The following is a 25,923-nucleotide window of genomic DNA, read 5'->3' on the forward strand; positions in this document are numbered from 1 at the left end:
TAACGTCTTCCTCATGGTCACTTTTAATCTTTACCCGTCAAATGTTTAAGTTGTTTTCACTTGGATGAAAATGCAAAGTGGCTTCTTGTTTCAAACTGTTTCCTTATGTATGTCTGTGTGCAAGTTTTCAAGGTCAAAACTGTTCTTATTATTGAAGAAAGCAGTGTGTGATTCATGAGATTTTGCTTGTTTTCCCACTTGGATTGCCACTGTAGCGTTCAGTTGTGAAATATTGTAGATTAAACATATGAATGGATGTTGAAGGACGGCAGCTTGTGCTGTCTCAAGGAGAAATAATAAAAAATGTTTTAAGCTGCAGTGAGAGAGAAGTGTGTTGGACACCATGTGGGGATTTAGGATGTACCTGATGTGCCCTTTCTCCCTCTCTGTTTTAGAGAGAGAGAGCATGTGTGTGTGTGTGTGTGTGTGTGTGTGTGTGTGTGTGTGTGTGTGCGTGTGCGTGCATGTGTGTGTGTATGTGTGCTGTCAGCCTCTCTGCAGGTTATTTTTTGCCCTCCAGTTTTGTGTGTTTAGGAGGTGTGTGTGTGTGAGTGTGTGTGTGTGTGTGTATGTGTGTGAGCGTGTGTGTGTGTGCCCGATTCAGGTGGCTATGGGGGACAGATTAATAATAGATTTGACCTGAGTTTAGGGAGAAACAGAGACAGCAGTAGAAAGTTGAGGCTATATTTAAAAACTGCAGAGTCACACGTGCACAATGAACATAATAACTTTCTGCAAGATGGTGGGGGTCAGGAGCAAAATAGTACTCTCTCTCTTTTGCTCATTCACTCACTCACTCACACACAGCCATCTTGCTGACTCTATTTGTGTACAAAGCTTAATTGCTAATTGTATTTGGCTCTGCATGTTCACAGTCTTTAATCTCTATTCTGCTCGTTGTTGCTGGAGACGTTTGCTCTCTATTAGATTTGTCGCTGATTACGAGACATTCATCTCATGATCCTCTGCTTATTTTTTTTGTCTGATCCACATTTCCATGGCGTTTTCTTCTTCCTTCAGTGCTTTGCAACTAGTGTCCTCACATGTATATATATGTGTATCTGCTCTCTCACACACTCAATAAGACAAACATTATCCTGAGAAAACATCCTATGTCCGTGCATCTGTACAAAATAGTAGGGAGAGCAATGCATCAAGAGTTCATTAATATGGCTTCAACATTGTTGTCAGCTCCCAAACTAAAAAAAATGAAAAGGAAACTCGGTGCATTTCCAAATCCGAGTTACTTTTTTTTAATTCGGAGCTCTGCAGGTGAATGACCTCAGCTAAGCAGGCTGTAGTGGAAAAAAACTGGCAAAATAAAAAAAAAGCTTCAAATAAACCAAATATTTGCCTTCAACCTTTAACTTTAAGCCATTATTTGTGCCATTATGCAACTTCAAGGTCACAAATTAGAAGAGGTGGAGTTTCAAATGAGGTGCAGATGGATCAAGAGGTCCCAAGTGAGAAAAATAACTAACTAATGGCTAGTGAAATTGTTAATAAGGTGTAAAAAAAAAAAAATCATGCGGATGATTCTATTTCCAGCATACCTCATTGTATTTGGTTCAAAACCCCATCAGTGTCCTGTGTTCATACCTTCCTATTGTGTTGCAGGGAGGGGAAAGCAGCAATATAAATAAACAGGTGTATTATGTGCGTGTTAATGATGTATTAAATTGAAGCGAGGTCTATATTCCCAATGGTTGAACTCAAAAGTAGGAGCTTATGAGTAGCATTTGAAGGCAGCACGTCCCCCCGCCCTCAGGGAAACTCATTCAGCCGTGCACGAGACGCCAGAGTGGAGAGTGGAAGGAAATAGAGGCGGGACGTCTCCGCCCTGAAAAAAAGAGAAGAAGAAGAAGAAGAAAAAAATCTTCAGGATGAAAATCTTCAAGAGAAGGAATGCGGTGTAGTTCAATTACCTGCCTGCCGAGGAACCTATAGCCTCACTCCTTGTTGCGATTCGGAAAATAAAGCACCATTTATGAAAGACAAAACCACCGCTGTGACGTGTAAGTAGACTGCCTATTCATTTTCAAACCGAGCGATGCGTTTTAGCCATTCGGGAAAATATTCTGTAATATTCCTATGGGAGCCATACTCCTGTAAAGAACTGCAGGTCTGTCGGTGAAACGGCGTTTCTGCAGTTAAGCGCTGGTGTTGTGATATTTATAGTTTCTCTTTTCCGGGTGAAGCTAAAGCTCCCTGACCTGGCTCGTCTGTAGTTGGGAGGAAAGCACTGTCAGGCAGACATAGGCCTGTACTTGAGGGGCGCTCCATTCACCCCCATAATCCGCTGACCGGGATTTATGATGCTGTTATGTATGGAAAAGCCTCCCTGATAGGAGAATATGCTAAAAGTGCCAGAGAAACCCTCGCAACTCTCTTTTTGCGACGTGTTGTTGTAGCTTGGCGCTGCAGGCAGTGCAAAGAGAACCCCTTCAGAGCTGAAAGGTGTGTTTGTGTTCTCTGGAAACTGAAGTGCATGGTGTACTGTAACATATGTGTGTGTGTGTTTGGGGGGGGGCAATTCATTAAGGAACCTGGGAATATTCATGCAACGCTTATATTTGTTGTATTTTGTTTGTAATGTGCATCAAAGTTAGTGTTTTTTTCTCTCGCATCGTTCCAACTCTGCTGTTTTCTATAAACAGCTACAATTTACCTTTTACCTTTTGATACCCTACCTTTTCCTGTCCTTCCTTTATCACACACCATCTTATGTGAAACCGTCTTGCATACTTTCATTCCACTCAGGTATGATGACACAACTTCAACGTAACGTGCCTTACATAACCTACCTAGCTGAGCTCGTCTGCACAAAACAACAACAAAACGAGGGGCTTTTTTTCTCTCTCCACTATTTCTCTCATTTCTCTCACATTAAAGTGTTTCCACTGCTTCTGAGAGGCCGGCCGAAACAGATTGAGGGTCTGATCTGTCTTTTTGTTTCTCGACTGAGTTGGATGCGTTGAGAAGTTTCTCAGGCTGTACTTTTCCACTACCAGCGTCTTTTTTTTCTTGGCATGGGGCCTCCCTCGGCTTAGGCTCTCCCTCTCGTCTTTTGTACACCAGGGGAACCTGCGTCACTCCCCTCCCGGCCGTTTAAACGGAGAAGCAGCCAAGTGGTGAAGCCGATAGGCCGAGTTAAGAAGATTATTTGTACAAGACAAGGTTGCAATCTCAAGGGTGTTAGACGGGGGAGCATCGATACAATGTGCAAAAATGGTCAGAAGCTTGGAGAATAATCCCGAATCTATCCATCTATCTATCTATCTATTATTTCATTTTCACTTTTTAAACAGGTCATGGTGTACTCTGGTACATTAAATGCCGCCATATGCCACTAAATGGACACATATGGATACCATTAGTTTATAGGATTTGTGTTCACATCTTTGTGTAAACTGAACTGTTTCTGTCTTGGTGACATGTTCAGATTGCGTGACAAGTGGGGATGTTATGCATAGTTGCCATAGCGTTGGTTTTCCAGTGCGTAAAGAGCTTTTTTTTTTTTTCTCTCACCACATTTATGTTCTTTTCGCCGTACGCATATCGTGAGGTGCGGCTATGACGCGGTAGAAGCGCAACGGCCTCTGATTGGCCGAGCATAGGATCGATCATCTTCTCACGATCCATTTGGCTGAAAGAAATGTTTGCAGAGGATCACGCCCACCAGAGGGGATGTGGGTGTGTCCAGCAGCTCCTCCCTAGTTTGTTATAAAGCAACGAGCCAAAGGCATGAGATTTATATTCGAGCTTCAACTCATCACATCATGACCCTCAAAACAGAAAAAGAGAAGTCTGTCCTGACTTACTCCAAATCTAAAGGGATCGTGGCGTTAGTCACCGGTATGGAATAACAACTAACTACAGACGACTCGTCAAGACATGCGTGGACTACTTTTTTCTTTTTATTTCAAAATCTAAACATGCTTTTTTTTCTTGTGTTTCAGCTTTTATGAAACAGAGGAGGATGGGTCTGAACGACTTCATTCAGAGACTTGCCACAAACTCCTACGCCTGCAAGCAGTGAGTACCATCTGACTCATGTTATTGTTCTGCGTTCACTGGGGCACCAAACATTGAGAAACACAACAAAGAAATGCCGGTTATTTGTCCTCCGGAGAAGCGCTGTGACTCAGTGTGACTCCCAGAACAGCTGATTTGCTTTGTTGAATGAACTAAGATTGAACTTTTTCTTATTTCAGTCCCGAAGTTCAGTCTATTCTGAACTTGAGTCCTCCTCAGGATGCTGAGCATATGAACACAAATCCCTCTCCTCCTGTAAGTATATTTAGATGAAACCGTGAATTGTGTGCTTCCTCCTCTGTTTACATTTACCGTATGCAGCGACACACACACACACACACATGTCCTCTGTTTACATGTTTATTATACATTTTGGGGTTCATAATGCGGCTCTAATTTCCTCTTCTCCTCCCCCTCTTTCAGCCCAGTCCAACCCAACAGATCAACCTCGGTCCGTCCTCCAATCCCTCAGCCAAACCCAGTGACTTCCACTTCCTGAAGGTGATCGGCAAGGGGAGCTTTGGCAAGGTCCTGCTGGCACGCCACCGTACCGATGACCAGTTTTACGCAGTCAAAGTCTTACAGAAAAAGGCCATCCTCAAGAAAAAGGAGGTAAATGTGTATGCAGTCATGCAAAAAGTACACATTAGCAAAAAGGATCCCCTTGTCAACCTTTTAACCCTACGCTTTTTTTTTTTGTTCCTCAGGAAAAACACATCATGTCAGAGAGGAATGTGCTGCTAAAGAATGTCAAGCACCCGTTCTTGGTCGGCCTGCATTACTCTTTCCAAACAACGGACAAACTCTACTTCATCCTGGACTACATCAATGGTGGAGAGGTGAGTGACCCGCTGAACTACTGCCAGCGCAAGATAAGGATATGCGGCAGAGACGATAAAGGAGAGGCGAGCTATTTAAAGAAGAAGCTAGAGAAGGAACGAACAGGATAGAAGGACATTTTAATGATGGATATAGTTGGGGGAAGAAGGGAAGTATTAAGCGGAATAATGTAGTGCCAGAATCAGAGATTAATATGAGGCAGACAGACATAGGGGATATCCTGTCATGAGAAGCAGAATAGAAGCAGCGACTCTCTTGTCTTTTTCTTTCTGTAAAGGAAACACCTCTCAGGAAATCATGGGGTGGGTTGGGACAGCGGGAGAGACTTTGGGCCAAAATTAGCAGCGCCATTCAGACTTGGTGTGTGTCTAATCCAGCTAATTTCCTGCGATTGTTGGACAAGCACAGACAGTGCTGATTAAATATGGGCCTCATCGGGGAAACGGGACACATTTACTCTCCTTCTCCCCTTTCTCTTTTCTTTCCCTTCTTTTCCAACTCTATCATCTGCTCTCTCGCTCCACCTCTGGCCCTCGTCTCATCTGTCTCCCCTCGTCAAACTTTTTAAGCCTTCCTGCCTCTTAACTCCCATCCGGTTTCCTCGTTATCTCTGGATGTGTCTTTTTTTTTAATCAACACTCTTCCAATATTCTTCCTCTGCTCATGCTGCTTTTTAGATCATCTAGTGTAACACAAGCAAGACATTTTAAGCTTTGTTGCTAAAAAATGTATACATTTTTCTTGTCTTTCCAGCTGTTCTACCACCTGCAGAGAGAGCGCTGCTTCCTCGAGCCCAGAGCCAGGTTCTACGCGGCCGAGATCGCCAGCGCGCTGGGCTACCTCCACTCCCTCAACATCGTCTACAGAGACCTGAAGCCGGAGAACATTCTGCTGGACTCTCAAGGACACATCATTCTTACAGATTTTGGCCTCTGCAAAGAGAACATTGAACCCAATGGGACCACGTCGACCTTCTGCGGTACGCCAGAGGTAAGGAAGACATTTCCACTGACTCAGAATTTGACAGCACGGTGTAATATTCAGTAATGTAGCTCACCACTTGTATTTTTTTCTGTCTGCAGTATTTGGCTCCTGAGGTTCTACACAAGCAGCCGTACGACAGGACGGTAGACTGGTGGTGTTTAGGGGCTGTGCTCTATGAGATGCTCTATGGCCTGGTGAGTAACATTGACATTCACCTCACATGATTTCATAGTGAAGCTGTCTTCATAAAATCGAGTGATTCTTCACTCTTATTTCATTTTTTTTCCACGTGTTTGCACATGAATCTACGCATGATTTCAAATGATGCAATCAGCGTTGGCCATGTGGATTTCTCGCTCCTTGTTGTTGCCAGGATGCTAATCAATTATTTTTGTCTCTTCCCCAGCCTCCGTTCTACAGCCGCAACACGGCGGAGATGTACGACAACATCCTGAACAAGCCGCTGCAGCTGAAACCCAACATTTCCAACGCAGCCAGACACCTGCTCGAGGGCCTGCTTCAGAAGGACCGAACCAAGAGACTGGGCTGCACGGAGGACTTTGTACGTGCTTGGTTATTTAGTGCTATGTGTGCAATTGGAAGAGTGAACACATACATGTTTTGTGTGTTAAAGGACATCATTTAATAATTCATCATTTGTGTCTTTTCACAGATTGAAATTAAGAAACACGTTTTCTTCTCCCCCATCAACTGGGATGACCTCAATGCCAAAAAGATCACCCCTCCCTTCAACCCCAATGTGGTATGTTCCTTTTTAATACCCCATTAAGTGTTGCTTACGGTAGATTTAAGATTTTTCTACAGTACGGCAGCCAAAGTCTGCAGACTTGCAATTGTCTTAATCCTCAGTATTTACACGACCAGATCAAGAGCATGGAATAACCTCGCTGGGAATTCACACATTTCCAGATATGGCGAGGTATTTTACAGCCTGACTAATCCCTGCTTTTGCCCCCCTCTTTCCTTCCTCCCTCCCAGACGGGACCTAATGACCTGCGGCACTTTGATCCAGAGTTCACAGACGAGCCGGTGCCCAGCTCCATCGGCTGTTCCCCGGACAGCGCGCTCGTTACAGCCAGCATCAAAGAGGCTGCCGAGGCTTTCGTGGGCTTCTCTTACGCCCCATCTATGGATTCCTACCTATAGGATTTAAACACAGGCCCTCAATGGACACCAATTCAGACTTACAGGACATGGAATGTGGCGTGTCCATTCATGTGCATCTTGACCCCACCTTACATTTACCATTGGGGCGATAGATACTTCTGAAGTAACTCTGCATCTGCAAAGAATTGAAACATCTGTACTTGCCATAATGTCTCCAACTCTTAAAAGAAGACTTGCTGCAAGAGGAAGCCCGCTTTCGTTAGATGACCCATTGAGGTGGTGATCCTTTTTACCCCGATTAACCGACGCACAATTTGTTTACCTTTTACACAACAAACCCAAAACTGCAGCCTTCAATTGCCCGTCTCTTACCTGGTAGTGGAGGTCCTTTGCACACAGCTCAGGCTGCGTAGACGCCCCCTCAACCCCGAACCGACAAGCACACACACCAACTTCCACTTTCCCTCCAAAGAGGAAGGCTGCACCCCCCACTGTACCAGCCCTGACAAGGATTTCCATCCTCATCCATGTAGAGAGTCGTTGGAGATTCTTTCCCCCACGGGGGGAACTTTGTTTTGAGTTTTAATACGTAGCCCGGAGACGACATTCATTTGGCGCTTTTGGTTTCTTCTCATTTACTTTCTGTGTGGTTGAAAAGGGAGTTATTCGAAGCCGAATGTTACAAAGGGGGAGCGTTTATTTATTCTCTCGAATGTGCCTTTTGTTTTATTTTTCCTCTCCATCAGATCTCACATCTTTTGGGTCTGTCAGCGTCAACTTTCAAGTTGCCACGTTTTCCTTTCGCCGCGCGCCCGGCTTCAGGTGAGAAGGAACAGGTGGAGCAACAAATCAACACACCTTCTGCAGCAAATAACGTGAGACGCACAGAGAACTTCAACAATGTTTCATATCTTCATTTGCACATCAATCAATAATGGTGATAGAGAGAGAGAAAGAGAGAGCACAGCTGCTAGGTGACAAAGAGAGTGACGTGTTCACGAGTGTTTGTGTAGTTCTGCCTGCCGACTGTGTGCCCCTCATGTCGTCTTCCATTCGCCTCACGATAATTTAACGGCGGCTGATGACGTCGAAACTGAACATTCCATTGTACTATTGCTGTAATACAGTTTGACGGTATTTAAGTTTGTTTGTATATTTGAGTTATGTGTACTAGTTTTAATGTATATTATTGAACAAAAGATGACTTGAGATATGCCATATATATATATGTGTAACAATTCATGTTCAATGTACTGTAAATTGTAAAATTGTTTCAGATTTATGTGACCATGTCTGGTTTGCAATAAAAGTTTAACTTTATTACACCTTAGATCCTTGTTTGTAATTATTTCTACATTTCATTTTATAGATTTTCATTTCATTTGAAATATGCAGACCATTTTTACAAAATACTGACACCATAGAAAATAAGCACATCAAAGCATTTTGAAGTTATTGAGTAAACTAAAACATGCAGAGAATGATCTGGTTAACATTAACTTTCCTATTTGGAAGCAGCTTGGGCTTCTGGCCACTGGCAAACGTCCCACATGAGTGTAAAACGGACTTTACCCCCCTCCATGCGTCAGCAGCCTTACACAACCATTATTGTGACGTGTGTGTGTGTGTGTGTGTGTGTGTGTAAAGGGATCCATTTGCGGGCAAAGTATTGGCTGGCCTCAGATAGAATGATAACAAAACTCCAGGTCAAAGCATATTAAATGAACCAGAGTTGCACTAGAAGAGCATTGATCTCACAAAGCTAAAGCTGCAATTGCATGAACGATAATTCAACTAGGAATTATATGAATGATGTGCTGTGTCTTCAATAAGATTACAGCAGGGTTTAGTTCCTTCTGCTGGAGCTGAAGGTTGTGTTCATGGTTCATTGTGTCTGCTGGGGTGTCTTTAAAGTGGACACTGCATGTTTACCAGATGGACGGGGTTATACTGCAGATGACTTCTGACCTCAAACTCTCTGGGAAGTGGGTAACATGAAGAAAGAAGAAGAAAAAAAACACTGATTTGCATTACAAGAGTGTTGGAAAGGCATTGTAGGAGAAACCCATAAACTGAAACTCTGTGGACTTTTCAGATAACAGTTTGACATTGTTTGCCTAAGAAGTTGTTTGGAAATTCAGTGAATCCCGTTCAGAATGTGCACACAAGGTTTTTCTCTTTTTTTTTAAATAAATGTTTTATTGCCTTTTCCACAACACACTAACACAAGGTAAGGTACATATAGACATTTGGAGATATTTCAAATAGAGATATCAATGGCATGTTTTTTCGTTGAGGGACCAAAATGAAAATAAAAGTGGAGGGTAACATATATGTGAAATGTGTAAATGTATATGTGAAAATCTTTATGATGTTTTACAGACCTTCAATTTTCTTAAAGTCAAGATCTACACAAATCCTGCATTGTGTTATTCATACTTTCCACTGCGCCATATATATATATATATATACACACACACATTTATTGTTTTTTTTTCAAAACTGTAACACAGTGGCACACAACTGTGGCACTATAGTATAGTCTCTGTTTCGTAAAATTGTATCAGCCAAAAATGTTCTCCAATTTTTCCAGATCTGCTCAGCAGCAAAAATCCTGCACTGCCATCTGCTGGCCAAGTCTTGAACTGAAGAGATGAACCAGGCGCTCATACTTTCTAAGATAACAAATATGGCATTACTGACATCAACACTCAATTACTTATTATCTTTACTAAATTATGATACAGGAAACTTTATCCATGCCTGTATAATATCACATACATTTTTGAGATTTTTTAATGTTTTTTTTGACAAAACACTACGACCTTTAATTATATTTTTAACTTTTCTATGACAATAATGACACATACCAATTATACTACATACTTTTAATAGTTAAACACGTTCACAACATAGTTCATGCCATGCTGTATAATTATTTATTTATGACCGTAATCATGTTTTATAATATTTTATTAGGTAATGATATTAATTAATTAATATTGATGTTTCAGCACATTTTCTTACGATATAATATTCAATTAAATTCAATTAAATATCACAAAACGACAAATTTACTTTACAATCTGAATGCTCACATCGACTATGAATTTTTTATGATATTTGAAATGACTTACAGAACTTTACATTTTTCACAACACTCAACACAATATCATTTACTTTATATTTTTAGGATATTTTGTCACATTTTATATAACATATAAAACTATATAAATATAAACTTTTTAATGACCTTTTTTTTACAACACACTATGCTATGATCAGTATTTGTATTACCTTACAATACAACAACCTTTTATTACATTTCACATTTCACTCTTATTTTGTTAACACATTTTACGACAATACTAGGACTTTTTACTTTTGACCAAATGCTGTATTCTTTTTATTATGTGCTCTTTTTTTAGTGTAATCATAATTCATAATGACCTTTATTGTCCTATGTAAATAATGATCAAATAAATCTTAATAATATATTTTGGTGCATCTGGTTCATGAGTTGAGTATTTTACCACTTGATGTGATGTAACAGAAGTTTCACAAGATGGCACTGTTTGACTTTTTTACTCTGTGCCTTAACCTGTAATGAGCCTGCTTAATAAATATGTTGCCTTCCGTTAACTATTTAGTTTTCTACCACTTCCAATCAGTTACAATAACTTACTGTACTTCAGAATATTTAATTGTAGAGCCATGATTTTCAATATGCTTGGTTTGACTTGACTAATGGAGTGTTTTTACACTGCTATTTGAAGGATCTGCCTACTTTAAATATAAAAAGAGAATCCATTGGTTCATTTGTTTGTATTTGCATGAACCAAGATTATGCAAGTTTGACCTTTAAACAATCAATACGTGTGTCTTCTGATTATGTTGCCAATATGTTGCTGCTGATTGAGTAAGTCTTTGATTGTCTTGAATAAAGAAGAAGAGGGAAAAAGAAGTTTTGCCTTTGACTTAGTGCAATGTGCCCCTGTTGACTACCCCAAGATAACCTAGTTACCTAGTTATATGATAATAATAATCAAGTGATTATTTGCTGACAATGTAATAGACCAGTATCTAACAAGTAGGCCACCCCGGTTATCTTAATCATTACATAACACACACTTGCCTATGGTAAAGTTAACTGAAGATAAAATGAGAGATCAGAAAAAGATCATAGGTCATGACTGAATATCTAAATACATCTCCAGAATGAAGAGCCAAGCTCACGGATGAGCATTACACACTCACAAATCAGCTGCATTCTGTCATTCTGTGAAGCTGCAGGACAGGTGTGACAGCTCAGTCTACAGCATTCCTAGAAATAGGACATGGGAACTAAGCCAAACAGCAGGTGACCACCCTGTTTGTTTGTGCATGCAGTATGAGAGAAAGACCATTATTGATGCAGGTGTATTTAATCACTGGTTACTTTTAAGTGATGATCGCTCCAAGAAAAAGGAATAATTATTTCTCACAATAACTGTAAGCTATACAAAACAACCCAGAGAGAAATATGCGTATCGCTGGTTACTAGTCTCTCCATATTGTACCACAAAGGAGACGTATTAGCCACACTGTTCAATTACAAATACATTTAACTATAAATAATGTCTACTTGACACGTTTGGACCAATAAGGATCTTTGTCAGGCATTCCGAGACAGAATACACGTTTCTCATTGGTCGTTGCGCAGACATGGGCGGGGCTAAGCAAGTGCTTGAGCAAAACAGGTCGCGTGCGTGCACCGACATGAGAGGCAGTTGGGAAGTGCAGCGAGAAAGAAAGCGAATGACCGGGAGACCCGCATTTTAGATAACAACAGGGACACCGCTGGGTTTTCAGGTAGGAAAGTGACACATTTATTTAATACTCGAGTCTAAAATGAAACTTTTCAAAGGCGAAATTGGCTGAAGTTTGACGAAAATCAGTGTGCATGTCGATATTTGAAGTCATTGTGTTAGAGAGAGAGTGCTGCTACATTTCATAAAGTTTATAAAGACGTTGGGTTTCCATCGGTGGTCTTTGGTTTCTGGCTTTCACAAAATGAGTTTGCAACATTGTAACTTAGCTCAAAACATAAGCGTTCAAGTGAACAGAAAACTAACACAAAAACACACAGAAATGTAGTCTCAGTCTGAAGTGTAAGTCACAACATATGAATATATCAATTATGACAACCACGTGATGCTGCTGCTGCGGGCCCCGATATCTATACCGATAGGCTTTTGGTATTTGCAGGACATGGACACTGCACCAGGATGAATTAAAACGTCTTCTGTTGCATCCATGAGTATTAAAGTTCATGATTTAGACCAAAGTTTTGCAGATTTGTTCAGGCAAAGTTATGTTATAGGTGTTTTTATTAAGACAATTAACATTTGAGAACTTTGGCTTCTATTGATAACACAGAACAACAACAAAATTTTGTAGATAAACATGTTTGTATTCATATTTAAAAGAAGGGTTTGAGTTTGCAATACTTTTGCAAGTATAATCATTAGTGCCATGTTGGCACTAGAAATGACAACGTTCATCAGTTAGATGGTAATTAGATTTCCATCATCTTCATCCCCATAGAAGGATGTCGTGTTCATCAACACACAGCTCATAAGTGGTGAGAGTATTTATGAATGGACTGTCCTAGTGCATTTGCAGGACTGAAATATCAATGCATATTCCTTAGAGTCAGGGAAATATTTCAGCATTAGATGTATCTATGGGCACTAGGGGTGAGTCTGTCAGATGGTTTCATGTTTATTTTGCATAATTAATAATGATGTTTCTTTGTTTTGTTGCTTTGTATCTGTTTTATCAAGGTCTACGGTTAGAGGTGGTTGACAATGGAACCCAATAGTGAGACCAATAACTTGAGTTCTGAGCCCTCTGAGACCCACAAACTGGAGCATCAACCAGGCACAGGTAAAAACAGAAGGCAGCATAATTCTTATACGATAAAATAACATGTTTTTTTTAAAGGTGAATAAGTTGAGAGGTTACTTGTTAATACATTGTAATGTTTAGTTAAGGGTTAACCTAATATATCCAGGACACACCATGACCTCCCTAATATCTGGAACTTGGACTGATGTTAAAAAGTCCCTTGCAGGATTTTGCACAGCAAAGTTATCCAGGAAAAACAATAAACCAGATCTTGGAACAGATAATTCAATTAAAACTAGAATGTCATTTCCTGCACATTGAACTTCTTCACATCAACTGTTTCCTTCAACACTGATTAACAACAAAGCCCAAAAAAGATGTTAACTTTTTAATGCCTGTGTTCTGAGTCACGCTAACCTTGATGGTGTGATACCAAAAGTGTCACATGTATTCATCTCAAACTACTTGTCAATGAGCACAGATTACTGATTGAAAAGAGCATGTGGAAAAGGAGCTCATTGACATCAGGACATGGTTAAAGAGGAACCAGATCATAGTTTCTAGGAGTTGATCAGGACCAAGGCCAATTCATTTTGAATAAAGCTTTTTATGTGCTAAATTACACGCCAAAAATACCAAACAATTACAATCGCAAACAGGATTTAAACTGACAATTCTGGGTATCGGTAGCATCCAGCTCAAGCTGTTTTTAAAATGTTGCACAACTAGTTTATTACCAGAATATTCTAGGTGCAAGATTAACTCTAGTGTTAACTGTCTCAGGAAGAAACCCTAAATAGACAAGTAACTACAAGTTGATGACACAGTAGCTAAAAGACCCAACACAAAAGAATACAGTGTAAACATGTTGCACATTGCAATCCCATTTACACATAATGCTTGTTATGAAAAAGGATTGAGAGAGGGGTATTAAGTGCAACCGTCAAAGCAAATTACTGTATAGGACCCTGCAGTTTGCAGCTGCATCTCTGTTTTTCTTGCATGTTGCGCCATGAGAACATCTCACTTGCATGATTGTTCAGAAAATTGCAATGAAATTAAGTCTACAGTCTATTATAATAAAAACGGACTTAGGTTTAAACAATAACCATAATTCAAGTACTTCAGCAATATAGCAAATCAAGTACATGTGAATATCAAAAGGTCATAAAAATATATACTTTTACATGCTAAGCTTATCAGTTGTGATTCATTCAGACGTTTTTCTTTCCTATCTCTGATATGATAAGGGATGTTACCTCACAGTGATATATGCCTGATAAAGCATTCAGGCGTAAACCCCTTATACACACATACACTCAAACACACAATGACTGACAAGATTGCCTCAGCATTCTTCTTGTTAACGTCTGACTTCTAATTCCACACATTCAGCACTTTTAAAGCAACTTCATGGTTGGGGGAGGAAAGCTGTGACCCTGCCAAAAGTTACGGCGTGCAGTTTCTTCAAATGAATTACTAAGTGACCTTTCATCATGCTGTCATGTAAACAAATGCTGTACATGTATAGATAGGCATCTATTCAAATGGGAGATTTAAATTCGTATTTTATTGAAACCCGTTTCCCTGACTGAAGCTTCGTTAGTGGAGTTTCTGTACACATAATATATATTAAATTACATTTTGCATTTATAACCTTTGCTGCCTGACAAACCTGGTTTTTGGTGATATGATTACACTGTTAACCTGATACCTGCAACTGCACATGTGACCATCCATTGCATTAAACCATTACTGGCTGTAAACAAGAACGCTACTTGTATGATCACCAGAAGGAACAAGTGGTTGTCTTGTTGTCATGTAGGCTCAGCATACCACGATCACCAAAGAGGTTCAGTGTGTTGCACCTCACTGCTGAAGATGCTCACTGATACATCAACCTGTTCCTCTCCCTCATGACTCCCTTGCTACAAAAACAGATAAGAACAAATATTGAATTAGGAAGAGCAGAGTAATTTGCATTATAATTACCTGTATTGTGCGTTTATTATGTTTTAAAACATATTCAAGCCGGGCTCTGCAACATTTGAGAGACCAGGAAGAGTAAGCTCAATTAAAAAGCACCAGCTCCAAAAGTTGTAAAAAATAGAAAGTTGCAGGAAGGCCGAGCTTCTCCTCGTGGCGCTGGCACCACAGAGGTAAGCGTGTGGCAGGCGTCAGCAAGGTGTCAAGAAGATGATATATTATATTAAAAAGGATGAAGGGGTTGCTTGAAGGATATATACAGAAATTGGGGGTTCAGTTGACTCAACGAAAATCATAAATATGATTTATGGCAGCTGACCTTTCTAACAACAATTGGTGTTTCCAGGAAATGTTCCTCCACCCACTCAGCTTGGCAGCTTCTTTTTTTTCTTCTTTAGTCAACATTTGGACATGTACATATTCAGAATGTGTCAATAAGAGACGGCAAAATAAAGTTAAGCTAACATGCCAGGGGTGCCGAACGAGTGACGTTCCCTTGCTGCTGTCCTGGCATTGCCACAGACTTGTCACTGACTCACCGCTGTCTTGACACCTAGGTTGCCACACGCCTGCCTCTGACAGTTATCACAATCCCTGTCGCTCGTAAATTGCCAAGTCACAAACACTGACAGCCTCTCCTCCCTTGAGGCTTTCCGTCAAAGCCACTCCCCAAAAATGATAAGCATTAAGTTAGACATATGATAACTTGAAAAGGTGCACTCATAAAACTGCGGAACTCTGCCCGGTCTGTATGCAACAACAACTACACAGAGGCTGAGAGGTACTCAGCAGTGTGTGAACTGGTAGTTATCGTACAAATCATTGAAAGTGAGCCAATTAACAACCGCGGACGTAAACAACCGATGGGCTGTAAAGCATCGTAGAGTACACTTAATTCCAACTCAAAAACAAGCAGGGAGTTTCTACAATCAATCGGCTCAAAGTTGTCATAAAAAGGTTTTCGTACAATATTGCAAACAAAGTTAAACTCAGCAAGCTTAGCAGGTACAGTATACAGCTTGTTCCACTAGCTGTTTATCAAACACACTGTCTTTGACAAACAATAAAAGTAAGGCACAGAGCAGCAGCAGTGTGTTTACTGCGTGCTATGGGGATGTAAAGAGGATTTTAATAACTAAAACAAAAAAAGGTTTCTAAAATACATCAGCAACCTTTGCTTTAACACAATCAAAACTAGAACACTTTTTAATTGAACCTGTCTGCTTGTTTGTGTGCTCTTATGGGACAATTTAACAAACTCTGTGAGACCTCAAGGATGGACGTTGGGAACAAGGCCTTTTGTTGTTGGGCTGTCATCTTATATGCTCTGACTTGCCCTCCATCCCTCTGTCCCTATCTCCAGGCAGCATCCGGCTGGTGCTGGTTGCGGCTGGAACGGCCTCCCTGAGTGGCCTGATGCTGGGCTATGAATTGGGCCTAACCTCTGGCGTCCTGCTGCAGCTGCGGGGCGTCCTCTCCCTCTCCTGCCGGGAGCAAGAAATGCTGGTCAGCTCCCACCTGCTCGGCGCTCTGCTCATCTGCCTCGCTGGAGGTCATATATTGGATCGCTACGGCCGGCGCTGCTCTTTGCTCTTGAGCGCGGCCCTCGTGGTCGGAGGGAGCGTCTTGCTCATCGTGGCCACCTCGCTCATTGCTCTCATGTTGGGGCGGGTGATAGTCGGCATGGGAACATCGCTGTCAGGGACAGGAGCGTGTCTGTACATTGCGGAGATCTCCCCGAGGGAGCGCAGGGGTCTGCTTGTGACGCTGTACGAGTTGATGTTGGTTGTGGGTGTAATGCTAGGATTCGGCGGTAGCTACGCCTTTGCCACTCTGCCTCACGGCTGGGCGTATACATTTGGACTCGTGATCCCCCCTGCGCTGTTGCAGATATGTGTCCTTGTGTTCCTCCCACGGAGTCCACGCTTCCTGGTCAGCCAGGGTAAAGTGGAGGAGGCCAAGACAGTGCTGGCCAGGCTGAGAGGCGGGGTTCACGAGCATGTGGAAAAGGAGCTCTTGGACATCAGGACAGGACTGAAAGAGGAATCGGAGTATAGTTTCTTGGAGTTGTTCAGCACCAAGGCCAACCTGCGCTCTCGACTGCTAACAGGTGTGACCTTAGTCTTCCTTCAGCAAGCCACCGGTCAGCCCAATATCCTCTCCTACGCGTCACCACTTCTCCGCAGTGTGGGCTTCAAGAGTGACGCCGCAGCGACCCTGGCCTCCACAGGGTTCGGTGTGGTCAAACTAGTCAGCACCATCCCTGCCGTGTTGCTGGTCGACAGCGTGGGACCCAAGAGCTTTTTGTGCGGGGGTGCTGTGGGAATGGGAATCTCGCTCGTTGCACTCGGTACATTGACACTGCAAAGCCACACTAACCTCACCAGCCTGTGTAAAAGCCAATCGATATTAAACCACACACATGCACCGTGGGATTTAAACAAAACCTTGATCGGCCTGAAATACAGTGACATCTATTCAACTGACCCCCCCTACCAGTGGATCAGTGAGAAGTCCCAGCGGACTTACAGAGAAGATGATGGGATCCTGGAGTTGGCAGGAGGAAGGAGTGTTGCTGAAGGGTCTTCCATACTGAAGTGGGCGTCATTGGTCAGCTTGCTGGTGTTTGTAGCAGCCTTCTCCATTAGCCTCGGGCCAAGTAAGCACCTAATCATTCAGCTTTATTCGCCCACTGCCTTTGTGCACACACACACACACACACACACACACACACACACACACGCACACAGTGTTGACTCAATCTTGTATTACTATTTGTCCTCAAAGGTGACTGCCAAGTGTCTGCAATAAAACAGCAGCTATGAGTCGCATGCTCTTTCAAGCAATGCTCACAGACTTTGTCTGGTTTTATTTGGTTCCAATGGCTGTGCTGTGAATTGCAAAGTGCAGCATTAGTTATCATACATACAACACAGGTGACAAAACATTTAAAGTGAACCAACAAAAGATTTTGCTTGTTTTCTTCTTGTAAATTTACGACTTTAATCTCGTTTTCCCTTTGAATGCAACACATTGTCGGAGATAACTTACCCCAAAATTGTTAAATATCAAAATTCTACATGCTGCCATTTCTATTGTGAGTATGTTATTTGTATTCCGTCCTGGAACATGTGTCTTTGTGTTTTCTTTTCTTGCCAGTGGTGTATGTGGTGATCAGCGAGATCTTCCCAATGGGAGTCAGGGGCAAGGCTGTTTCTGTGGTGTCGGCTGTAAACTGGGGCACTAACCTGCTCATATCTATGACCTTCCTGACAATTACAGGTGGGTGTGTGTGGTGTTAGTTATAATTAATAATTGTAGGTTCAAGTTCATTGTGGTAGAGTTACAATTTTACAGATTCGGGCACATATTCACTCCGTTTCTGTTTCTGCAAACAATAAATGCTGGTTTACAAACTATTTAACTATTACACAGCTTTATGCTCTTCACTTTGTATTTTCATATTTTGTCAATAACAAGAAAATGTATGTAATTTTTATTGCAACAACTAGTAAACTTTATACTGTTCATAGCCTGAGAGTCCTTGCTAAACCGGTTTCACTTGTTTACTTTCTGAAGAAGGTACTAACACTTGTATTATCAAAGTAGGCTCGGTCCCAGCAGGCAAAACATTCAAGTACTCTGCCTCAGGTCAAGTGCAGTCATTTGAGCACACATTTTTTTGCTATTGTTTTTCTAGAAAAGATTGGCGTGGCCAATGTGATGTTCCTCTATGCTGCCATGAGCTTAATTCTGCTGGTGTTCGTCATCTTCTGTATCCCGGAGACCAAAGGTCGCACGCTGGAAGAGATATCGAAAGAACTGGCGATGAAATAAATGGCCGCTTACACATGATCTTAATGTTGTCAGTGCGTCTAGCAAACTGATTCGTGGAGTGGATTGTCTTCGGGAGAGCCAGATCTTCAGCAGCACAACAACAAAGATTTCAGATAGTCTTGACTTTTTTTAAACGGACCCCAACTGAACACCTCATCTGAAGGAGAGTGAAGAGCGAAGGGCTAAGGAGGACAATATATTCGCAGTGTTAGACTCTGGAGTACCTCACCCACACATCTGTACATCCAACTGATTCCTATCATGACATATCTGTCATATAGTTCCTTCCTGCTACATGCTGTAAGTATGTAAAGGAAAAATTCAACAAAAAAGGGATGTTGGAAATTGCAAAGTATTATATGATTTGCTCAAAGGAGGATATCTCAGGGTTCACTCTTGCTAGTTAAAAGGCAGTAAAAAAAAAAGGTAACAATAGGGATTGAATATATGTATATCGTGAAAAATATTTTAAATATATTTCAATTCATAAAATATGTATTATATAATAATATATATTTCGTCCACTTCTTTCTTTACGTCCCTATTTAAAAATGCAGCTCCAATAATGCCTCAAGGACAGGATAGAATTGACTCCAACAGAACTGATGAAGCTCCTCCAATGAGTGTTCACACTTTACTACGACAGCCTTTTGTTTTCCATTTTGATTTGACATGTTGACGTCAGACATTATATACATCTACAACCCAGAGACCAACGACACCTACAACGCTTAACTAAGCCAGTGGTGTAAAGTCAGGGGGACCAATGACCTCTTCCTTACTTCCCACCCCTTTACATCAGACGATGTAGACACTAATCACTTCAAATGTCTGCCTGCATATGTAACATTCTTTAGGTTTCAAATGATTTCCTTTACCATTATTTATATGCCGCTCCCTGTTTTATGTAATGTAATAACATGAACGGGGCTCAAACCAGTCACGCTGCAGTCTACAATCGTCTACCACAATCTGAATGGTACCAGATACACGGGTTTCTCCTCCTTTACATATCATGGAAACAAGCCATTAAGAAAAGTATAATAATGAATCAACACTAGAAGCAGTCAAGAAAAGAAATACTGAAGTCATCCGATCTAGTCGAAAAATTGGATGGACTGTAAAACCAGTGTTGAATCGTAAAAAGAAGTATAAAAAGTGAGGGATGTTTGTTTTTTTTCCTGTTGCTTGTGTCTGTGATGCTAAAATTAAACTTAGGTGATTAACACGAGGGATGTCTACTGCAAGAAATAATAACCATTCTATGTGTCCATTTTAAGATGTACTGTACTTTAATACCTCTTTTTTTCCTGTTGGAAAATGTAAAAACCTATTTGTTTTGTCACACTGAAACACTCACCTCCACTGGAAGAGCTTCACTCCACCTGTAATCAGGGAAAGGCAAAACGAGAGGACATAATCCCATGGTGGCGTTTTATCATGAACCTTTATTTTTATACAAAATACAAAATTCTGAACAAATGTCACAAATGCTCAGTTGACACTGGTTCAAAAAGTCCATCCCACATACTTGAGACAACATGTCTGAGTTTTTTTTTTGTTATCAACATCTTGTCCATCAGATCCCATACATACATCTACGTTGCCTGTCATTAGGTTTTCACATTTAAAAACACATTGTTTTTTTTTTGTTTAGGAAAATGATATTCTATGAAGGTGTGTTTTTTTGTTTCCTAGACAGTTAATGTACTAGCTAACACTAGAAGCATGGGCTTTTTGAACACTGTGCATGGTCTTATGTTCCTTGAAAAACTCAGAGGAATGTACTGCCAAAGCTCTTGACGAGTGATCGTGCTCAATTAACTGCCATAAAACGTTGACGTTGCGACGTTAAAAATGACTTAACTGAATGGCTGCATTTGTAATTTTGAGTTATTTACTTAAACATTAAGATCCAGTTTTCTGTTCCTATGCAGCAATTCCCAAAACCAACTTTGGACAGTGTTTTAAGAACTATATTCCTGGACTATATGTCTCAAGCCAACTTCAGCCTGGGACTAACCAGTAGCTGAGAAAGTGAAAGATAGCTACTGGTTGGTATCTAGTAGTATCCGTCTTTTCCTTGTTAAGGCAGCATCTGGCTAGTCCAGCAGCCAGTAATAACCAGTAGTTGGCTTAAGTGAGAGTGAGTTAGAGATCTGTGGCTCAACACATCACCTGAAACATAATAAATCCCTTAATAACCGCTTCCAAGAGTTTTCATTACATTGCAAAACATTTAGGACAGCGATCTTGATCTGTACATTGTTCAGCCTAGAGGAAAAACAAAAATGTAATCTTTACTGTGTGTTTAAAACTATTGTTAGGAAATTAAATTAGACAATTTGTGTGCATTCTGATCCAATGCCACAGGTGAGAAACAAGAACACATGTATAGTAAACTAACCAAACTAAGAAAGGACAATTAAAATCAGATGCATGTATATTGTGAGTGGATACGTCCATCTGCAACAGGACCTGCTCTTACTATGCGTACACGTGTAACAGTCGAGATTTAGTCTGTGGTTAGACTGCTGTTTTTTCTCTTTGGGCAGAAATATGTTCATATAGTATTTACGTTAACACGTCTACAAACGAGCCATGGACGGAGTAGCAGATGTGACAACGTCTGGTATAAAGGGTTAAAGGTGAGGTTTCTTAGTGTCAACCTACAGTGCTGACTCTTCGCAATAGTCACACAAACTGTGAAGCATTGAAATGGTAAAAACGGACGAACAACTGGTCTTTCTGTGTCCATGCAAAGACGCCCAGAGACAAACCCAAGAGTGAGAGCAAACAAGTGTCTCTCCCTTCAGTGTCATGTCAAGTTTGGTCGATCAGTTTTCCCCTCAAGGACATGATGTTTGAAAGACATATACTTGCAAGTTTAGGCTGTTAAAATCCCAAGAGTCACACAATCCACAACAACAATACGTTTTTTGTGAGAGGGAAATTTTTAGACTCCAACTGGGGTTGTTGAAGATTATTGTTTTAAATCCAGGTGACATGACAGTCTGTTGATCCTGTTAGAAGTTTGAGGCGGTTTCCACCGAGCCATAAAAATCAAGCGAGTAAATCCGAGGATAAGGTGCGTCCTCACTTGTAACGAACAAATCAGTCACTCCTTCTGTCTTCTGTTGCCTCCTCCTTCCACTTGTTCTTTCATTTGGAACGGGCTCTCTTACACTCGAACAGCAGTGGGTAAATCTGCTCAACAGCGGTGGCCACATTCTGCACATTTGGTCCTGAAGCATGGGATAGGGATGGAAGCATTAGAATACGCTTTGAGTACAGTTAACAGCAAAATATGGCAATAAACTCCACATACAGAGAGATGCAGAATAGCCAATACAATCGCAGCGTAGTTTGGGTCAACTTCAGCCTGATGCACGACATACAAAGGGGGCATAAACTATTTCACCCTGAGTAAAATGTTTTGAGGAATTGGGTTATTTACAAGCCGCTTTTCTGGTTGTAACAGACTACAAAAGGGCATTACAACAACACAACCTCAATCCCATAAGCTGGTGTGTCCTCTTAGAGTGAGAGAGAGAGAGTTTAGTCGAGGTATGGAAGTGCGAGAGGTACCTGTAACTGTGATGCTGCCAGTCGAGAACACCTGTACAGTAGCCTTTATGTGTTTGATCCTGTACGTGGCAGCAGGATGGAGCTCTGGTTCATAACTGACAACAAAAAAACAAACGGGTTAAGTATTGTACATATATATCTAAAAACACGTACATAAGCGGCTTTGAGTGTCGTACCTAGTGCGATATGCTAGCATGTATATGTTGTCAGTTAAACTAGTGACTCAGAAGCTGACAGCGCCAACACACAACATCTTCTGTCTGCTTATGGTACCAACGGTGCTGACCAGTGCTGCCACCACTAGAGGTCAGCCTGTTCGTGCAAATACTGAATCACTAAAAGCAAAAAGTAAAGAAGGCTATTAACTTTAGAATACATGTTTTGAGGGGTCTCAAGCTAAACTGAATCAAAAGGTAAATTAAAAAGATGGGTAATCATGACAGTGGTCTGTTTTTTTCCCATACGAGATCACATTTATAACTAAAATCTAATGAACTAAAAAGAGCATCACCTAACGTAAGAAATCCAGTCCCAAAAAAAGTGTAATAAATCATTTCTAAATGCTGCTACGAAAGCCGGATGGTGAGGATTTATACGACGGTGATGATAGTGGCTGTGATGTATAGTACTGCGTTACCTGGCAATGGGGCGGTTTTTCTTTGTGAAGTCTGTAAGTTGGATCGCAAACGGCATGGAGCACACAGCCAGGACATTCACAACTTTGAAGGCCGAAAACCTCACCTGGACAGACGACACACAGAAGCAGACACGCATATCAATGCATTCATCATTTCACATTCAAGGAGAAGTCTTGTCTTTCAAACATGGTTTGTACACCTAGTACCTATAAGTTGGCCCTTATTTGCTCGCTCTCGCTCTCGCTCTCTCTCTCTCTCTCTCTCTCTCTCTCTCTCTCTCAAGTCCATGACAATGGTTATCAACGGTCTTCGTGTTCTTAAGACACAACTGCACATTCTACGACTCAAACCGGACCCAGCATATTCAAACGTTGCATTTGTCCCATAATGGCGGATCAGTGAATATCACTCAAGAAGTTTGGATCGCTTATTCTGGGCTCCTCTTGGAACCTGTGCCGTCAAAAAAAGCTATGGGATTTGTTATGATGCAGTTGACGGGTTTGCTCACCTTGAAGCCCAGTTTCTGCAGAACGCGTGCTAACCTGCGAGCACCCGTTTTTGCATCATCCTCACTAAACAAAAGAAAAGAACACAAAGCTTGAAAGTCATAAAACAATCCTACGGTTGGCATGCAAAATAGATGTAACACATAAATAGAACCTAGCAACCATGGCAGTTCAGGACACCAAAGACATCCCACTGTTAGTTTGCCAAAAATGATTATCTCTAGCTTTGATGTGTAATGTCAACATTGTCTTTACGACAGGTAGGAGGGATGGTATTCCCTCCACCCTATTGGAATTTGATGTTGTGCAACATTCCTACACAACCAATAAGGAGGCAAGACATAGGCAGCCACTTTCATCATCAGAGGAAATGAATAGGCCGTTGGCAACAGCCAACTCCATTTGCTATGTGCAGCACCAGATGTTATATTCGCACTTTCAGTCACTTAATGGTTTGTGTGACTATCTTACCTTGTTGCTCCAGTGCAGATGATTTTCCCTGAGGACCAGATTGAGGCTGTTATTTTGGGTTTACGAAGCTTTATCAGGACTTTCTGAAAAAAGAAAAAGTGGTCAAATTGGGATACTGCCAAACATGACCCATTTCATAAATGTAGCAAAGCTCTACAAAGTCCAAATAAAACAGTTATTTCGCAGTCTTTGACTTCCTTACCCCAAATTCTGGCTTATAAATGACATTGTTTCCCTCTAAGGCAATGGTGCGCAGGTTGAGGTGGCACCTGGTCCTGAAGGTTGCCACCACATTGGTGATGATGATATCAAGTGCCTCGTCATTGCTGGAATCCATGAGGAAGTGTGCGGTGCAGCAAGAGGACCACAGGAGCGTTCTCCTCACACATTTATCATCAACGCCACCATCATCTATTCACGGAGGGACAGGGAGACAAGTTGAGCTGGAAGGGATTTCGAGAGTGATAAATTAGTGTCAGTATAGCACATTTATGTTGTTTAATGTTGATTCCATATGTTTCACACACATTTAAAAAGACTAGAATGCTCAAAGCCTATTTATTTCTTATTATTTTCCTATAAGCCCTTTTATTTTCACGAGTCACATTCACATTAATTCACACGCTTATAGATTGCACATCCCAACTATCACACAGATACAGTCCATATTAGTAAATGTTATTTATGAAGGCAGCGGCAGGGGGAGGCTCAAGTTGTCACCTTAGTTGCAGCACCAATTCATCCGGTTCCCCAACTATCTGGTTCCCAAACACTCGAAACACGAATCACACAGACATCTGCAACACATTTCAGTGGTGATTTAAACAATTCGGAAATGTAGACATGTTTTATTTCGGTACTTCTACGTTATTTGTTGCCATGTATTATTAACGTTAGCTTGCCCGCTGGGGATAAAGCCTCCTACGTTACCGAGCGCTCTGTAGCTAGTTAATCACAAAGCAAGATGAAGGCAGATGATACATTGGAAGCTAAAGTCGATATAAAATGCATACGTGACCTTAAATGTGTTAATGTTTAAAGGTTTAGCTCGCCGCAGAAAGCGAGGTGTATTGACGTTACAGCTGATCCCAGTGTTGTGTTACACCTGATAAGCTTGTTTGGGGAATTGATGCTAAACTAGCAAAACCCTTTGCTAGCCATACACACGGCTGTCAATTATGAATCGCAAACTAAATCAGCATCACGACATGGACTGACGCAAAACGTGGATATGTAACTCACAATAAACGGCTGGAAATGAAGAGTAACGACACCCCGCTACCGCTGAGAACACAGCTATCGGTTAGCTAGCAACAAAGAGACTGCACAAGCGGTAATGAATGAAAAGTTGTTAGCTAAGCTAGCTAGCAGGCTAGCTGTCTAACGTTAAACTGAGGACGAGGTATTTCCACTGTTTCCGGTTGTGCGTACAAATGGAAAATGTGTGTATCTGAAATGTTTGCTTAAATTCTTCAGCTACCTCATCAGATAGCTCAGTGCAGGAACCCCGAGATGTAAACAGCTTGGTCAACGGTAAAAAAAAAAAAATAATAATATTTTGGACAGATCCCTTCATCCGTGGACCGCGAGCTAACCCTTTTCCGGTAGTGAGGTTTTTCAAATTAAAAGCAATTGACCTAGTGAACTTTACAATACCTAATTTCCGGGAGCAACTTTCACAATAAAACATAAATTTATCACTGTCGCTACGGGCGTATCATGTTTTTTAATTGCTGAACAGAAAGTTTAACGTTTGTTGGAGGCACTTTTCCAGAAGTATTTCAGGCAAAGCTATGCCTTCCTGCAGCATATGATCAACGTTGGATTTTAAATCCTATCAAATATTAAATAGAGTAACACATCTTTTCTTCAGGAGATATTGTATTTCCTTAATGTATATGTATACGTATGGCTGCCTACACGGATAGACGTGAACAATAATCACTGCCAGTAAATTGGTTTAAAGGTATCTTGCGCCGCTATGTGGACAATGAGGGTTGTCTTGTTGGGAAAGAAACAAT

At 41.2% G+C, this 25,923-nt stretch overlaps 3 protein-coding genes across 12 annotated transcripts in view; 2 read left to right on the top strand and 1 right to left on the bottom strand.

Annotated features, from left to right (window-relative positions):
• The window catches only part of sgk1 (serum/glucocorticoid regulated kinase 1), a 30,278-nt gene extending 21,970 nt beyond the window's left edge, over nucleotides 1-8,308 (top strand). For 3 of the 5 annotated variants that reach the window (XM_068576483.1, XM_068576484.1, XM_068576487.1), the window contains 9 exons: nucleotides 3,960-4,035; nucleotides 4,215-4,290; nucleotides 4,459-4,647; nucleotides 4,743-4,874; nucleotides 5,629-5,865; nucleotides 5,958-6,053; nucleotides 6,266-6,421; nucleotides 6,533-6,622; nucleotides 6,859-8,308. In XM_068576483.1, coding sequence (XP_068432584.1) covers nucleotides 3,960-4,035; nucleotides 4,215-4,290; nucleotides 4,459-4,647; nucleotides 4,743-4,874; nucleotides 5,629-5,865; nucleotides 5,958-6,053; nucleotides 6,266-6,421; nucleotides 6,533-6,622; nucleotides 6,859-7,026 — 1,220 coding nt within the window. In that variant the 3' untranslated portion in view covers nucleotides 7,027-8,308. Of the gene's footprint in view, nucleotides 1-5; nucleotides 2,016-2,529; nucleotides 3,856-3,959; nucleotides 4,036-4,214; nucleotides 4,291-4,458; nucleotides 4,648-4,742; nucleotides 4,875-5,628; nucleotides 5,866-5,957; nucleotides 6,054-6,265; nucleotides 6,422-6,532; nucleotides 6,623-6,858 lie in introns of those variants that run through there. The other 2 variants (XM_068576486.1, XM_068576485.1) reach the window with 2 other exon arrangements.
• Nucleotides 8,309-11,680: 3,372 nt separating this feature from the next.
• Nucleotides 11,681-18,717, top strand: slc2a12 (solute carrier family 2 member 12). Of its 2 annotated transcripts, none has more exons than XM_068576960.1 (5): nucleotides 11,681-11,838; nucleotides 12,813-12,915; nucleotides 16,226-17,521; nucleotides 18,022-18,144; nucleotides 18,563-18,717. In XM_068576960.1, the coding sequence occupies exons 2-5, from the start codon at nucleotides 12,837-12,839 to the stop codon at nucleotides 18,697-18,699; spliced, it is 1,635 nt and encodes a 544-aa protein (XP_068433061.1). In that variant the 5' UTR covers nucleotides 11,681-11,838; nucleotides 12,813-12,836; the 3' UTR covers nucleotides 18,700-18,717. The 2 variants fall into 2 exon arrangements, with proteins under 2 accessions (XP_068433061.1, XP_068433062.1); XM_068576961.1 differs by lacking the exon at nucleotides 11,681-11,838 and adding an exon at nucleotides 12,505-12,610.
• A 1,416-nt stretch (nucleotides 18,718-20,133) lies between these two features.
• tbpl1 (TBP-like 1) lies at nucleotides 20,134-25,510 on the bottom strand. 5 transcript variants are annotated; one of them, XM_068576962.1, is made up of 8 exons: nucleotides 25,383-25,510; nucleotides 24,623-24,699; nucleotides 24,105-24,313; nucleotides 23,903-23,985; nucleotides 23,434-23,497; nucleotides 22,925-23,028; nucleotides 22,288-22,382; nucleotides 20,134-21,944 (listed from the first exon to the last, which is right to left on the bottom strand). In XM_068576962.1, the coding sequence occupies exons 3-8, from the start codon at nucleotides 24,237-24,239 to the stop codon at nucleotides 21,862-21,864; spliced, it is 564 nt and encodes a 187-aa protein (XP_068433063.1). In that variant the 5' UTR covers nucleotides 24,240-24,313; nucleotides 24,623-24,699; nucleotides 25,383-25,510; the 3' UTR covers nucleotides 20,134-21,861. The 5 variants fall into 5 exon arrangements, with proteins under 5 accessions (XP_068433063.1, XP_068433064.1, XP_068433066.1 ...); XM_068576963.1 differs by having other exon boundaries at nucleotides 24,105-24,345; XM_068576965.1 differs by lacking the exon at nucleotides 25,383-25,510 and adding an exon at nucleotides 25,145-25,321.
• Between the last annotated feature and the right edge of the window lie 413 nt (nucleotides 25,511-25,923).

The sequence above is a fragment of the Clinocottus analis genome, unplaced genomic scaffold, assembly GCF_023055335.1.
Source record: "Clinocottus analis isolate CAN_PGR_092001 unplaced genomic scaffold, fCliAna1.0.p SCAF_15, whole genome shotgun sequence".
Lineage (NCBI taxonomy): Eukaryota > Metazoa > Chordata > Actinopteri > Perciformes > Cottidae > Clinocottus > Clinocottus analis.

Excerpts from the sequence above, each read along its gene's own strand:
- slc2a12 (XM_068576960.1), top strand. The coding sequence starts at position 12,837 with ATGGAACCCAATAGTGAGACCAATAACTTGAGTTCTGAGCCCTCTGAG. Across the intron at positions 17,522-18,021 it reads CTCCATTAGCCTCGGGCCAA|TGGTGTATGTGGTGATCAGC; the intron begins GTAAGCACCTAA and ends TTTTCTTGCCAG. Across the intron at positions 18,145-18,562 it reads GACCTTCCTGACAATTACAG|AAAAGATTGGCGTGGCCAAT; the intron begins GTGGGTGTGTGT and ends TTGTTTTTCTAG.
- tbpl1 (XM_068576962.1), bottom strand. The coding sequence starts at position 24,239 with ATGGATTCCAGCAATGACGAGGCACTTGATATCATCATCACCAATGTG. Across the intron at positions 22,383-22,924 it reads AAAAACCGCCCCATTGCCAG|TTATGAACCAGAGCTCCATC; the intron begins GTAACGCAGTAC and ends TTTTGTTGTCAG. Across the intron at positions 21,945-22,287 it reads TGGCAGCATCACAGTTACAG|GACCAAATGTGCAGAATGTG; the intron begins GTACCTCTCGCA and ends CCCATGCTTCAG.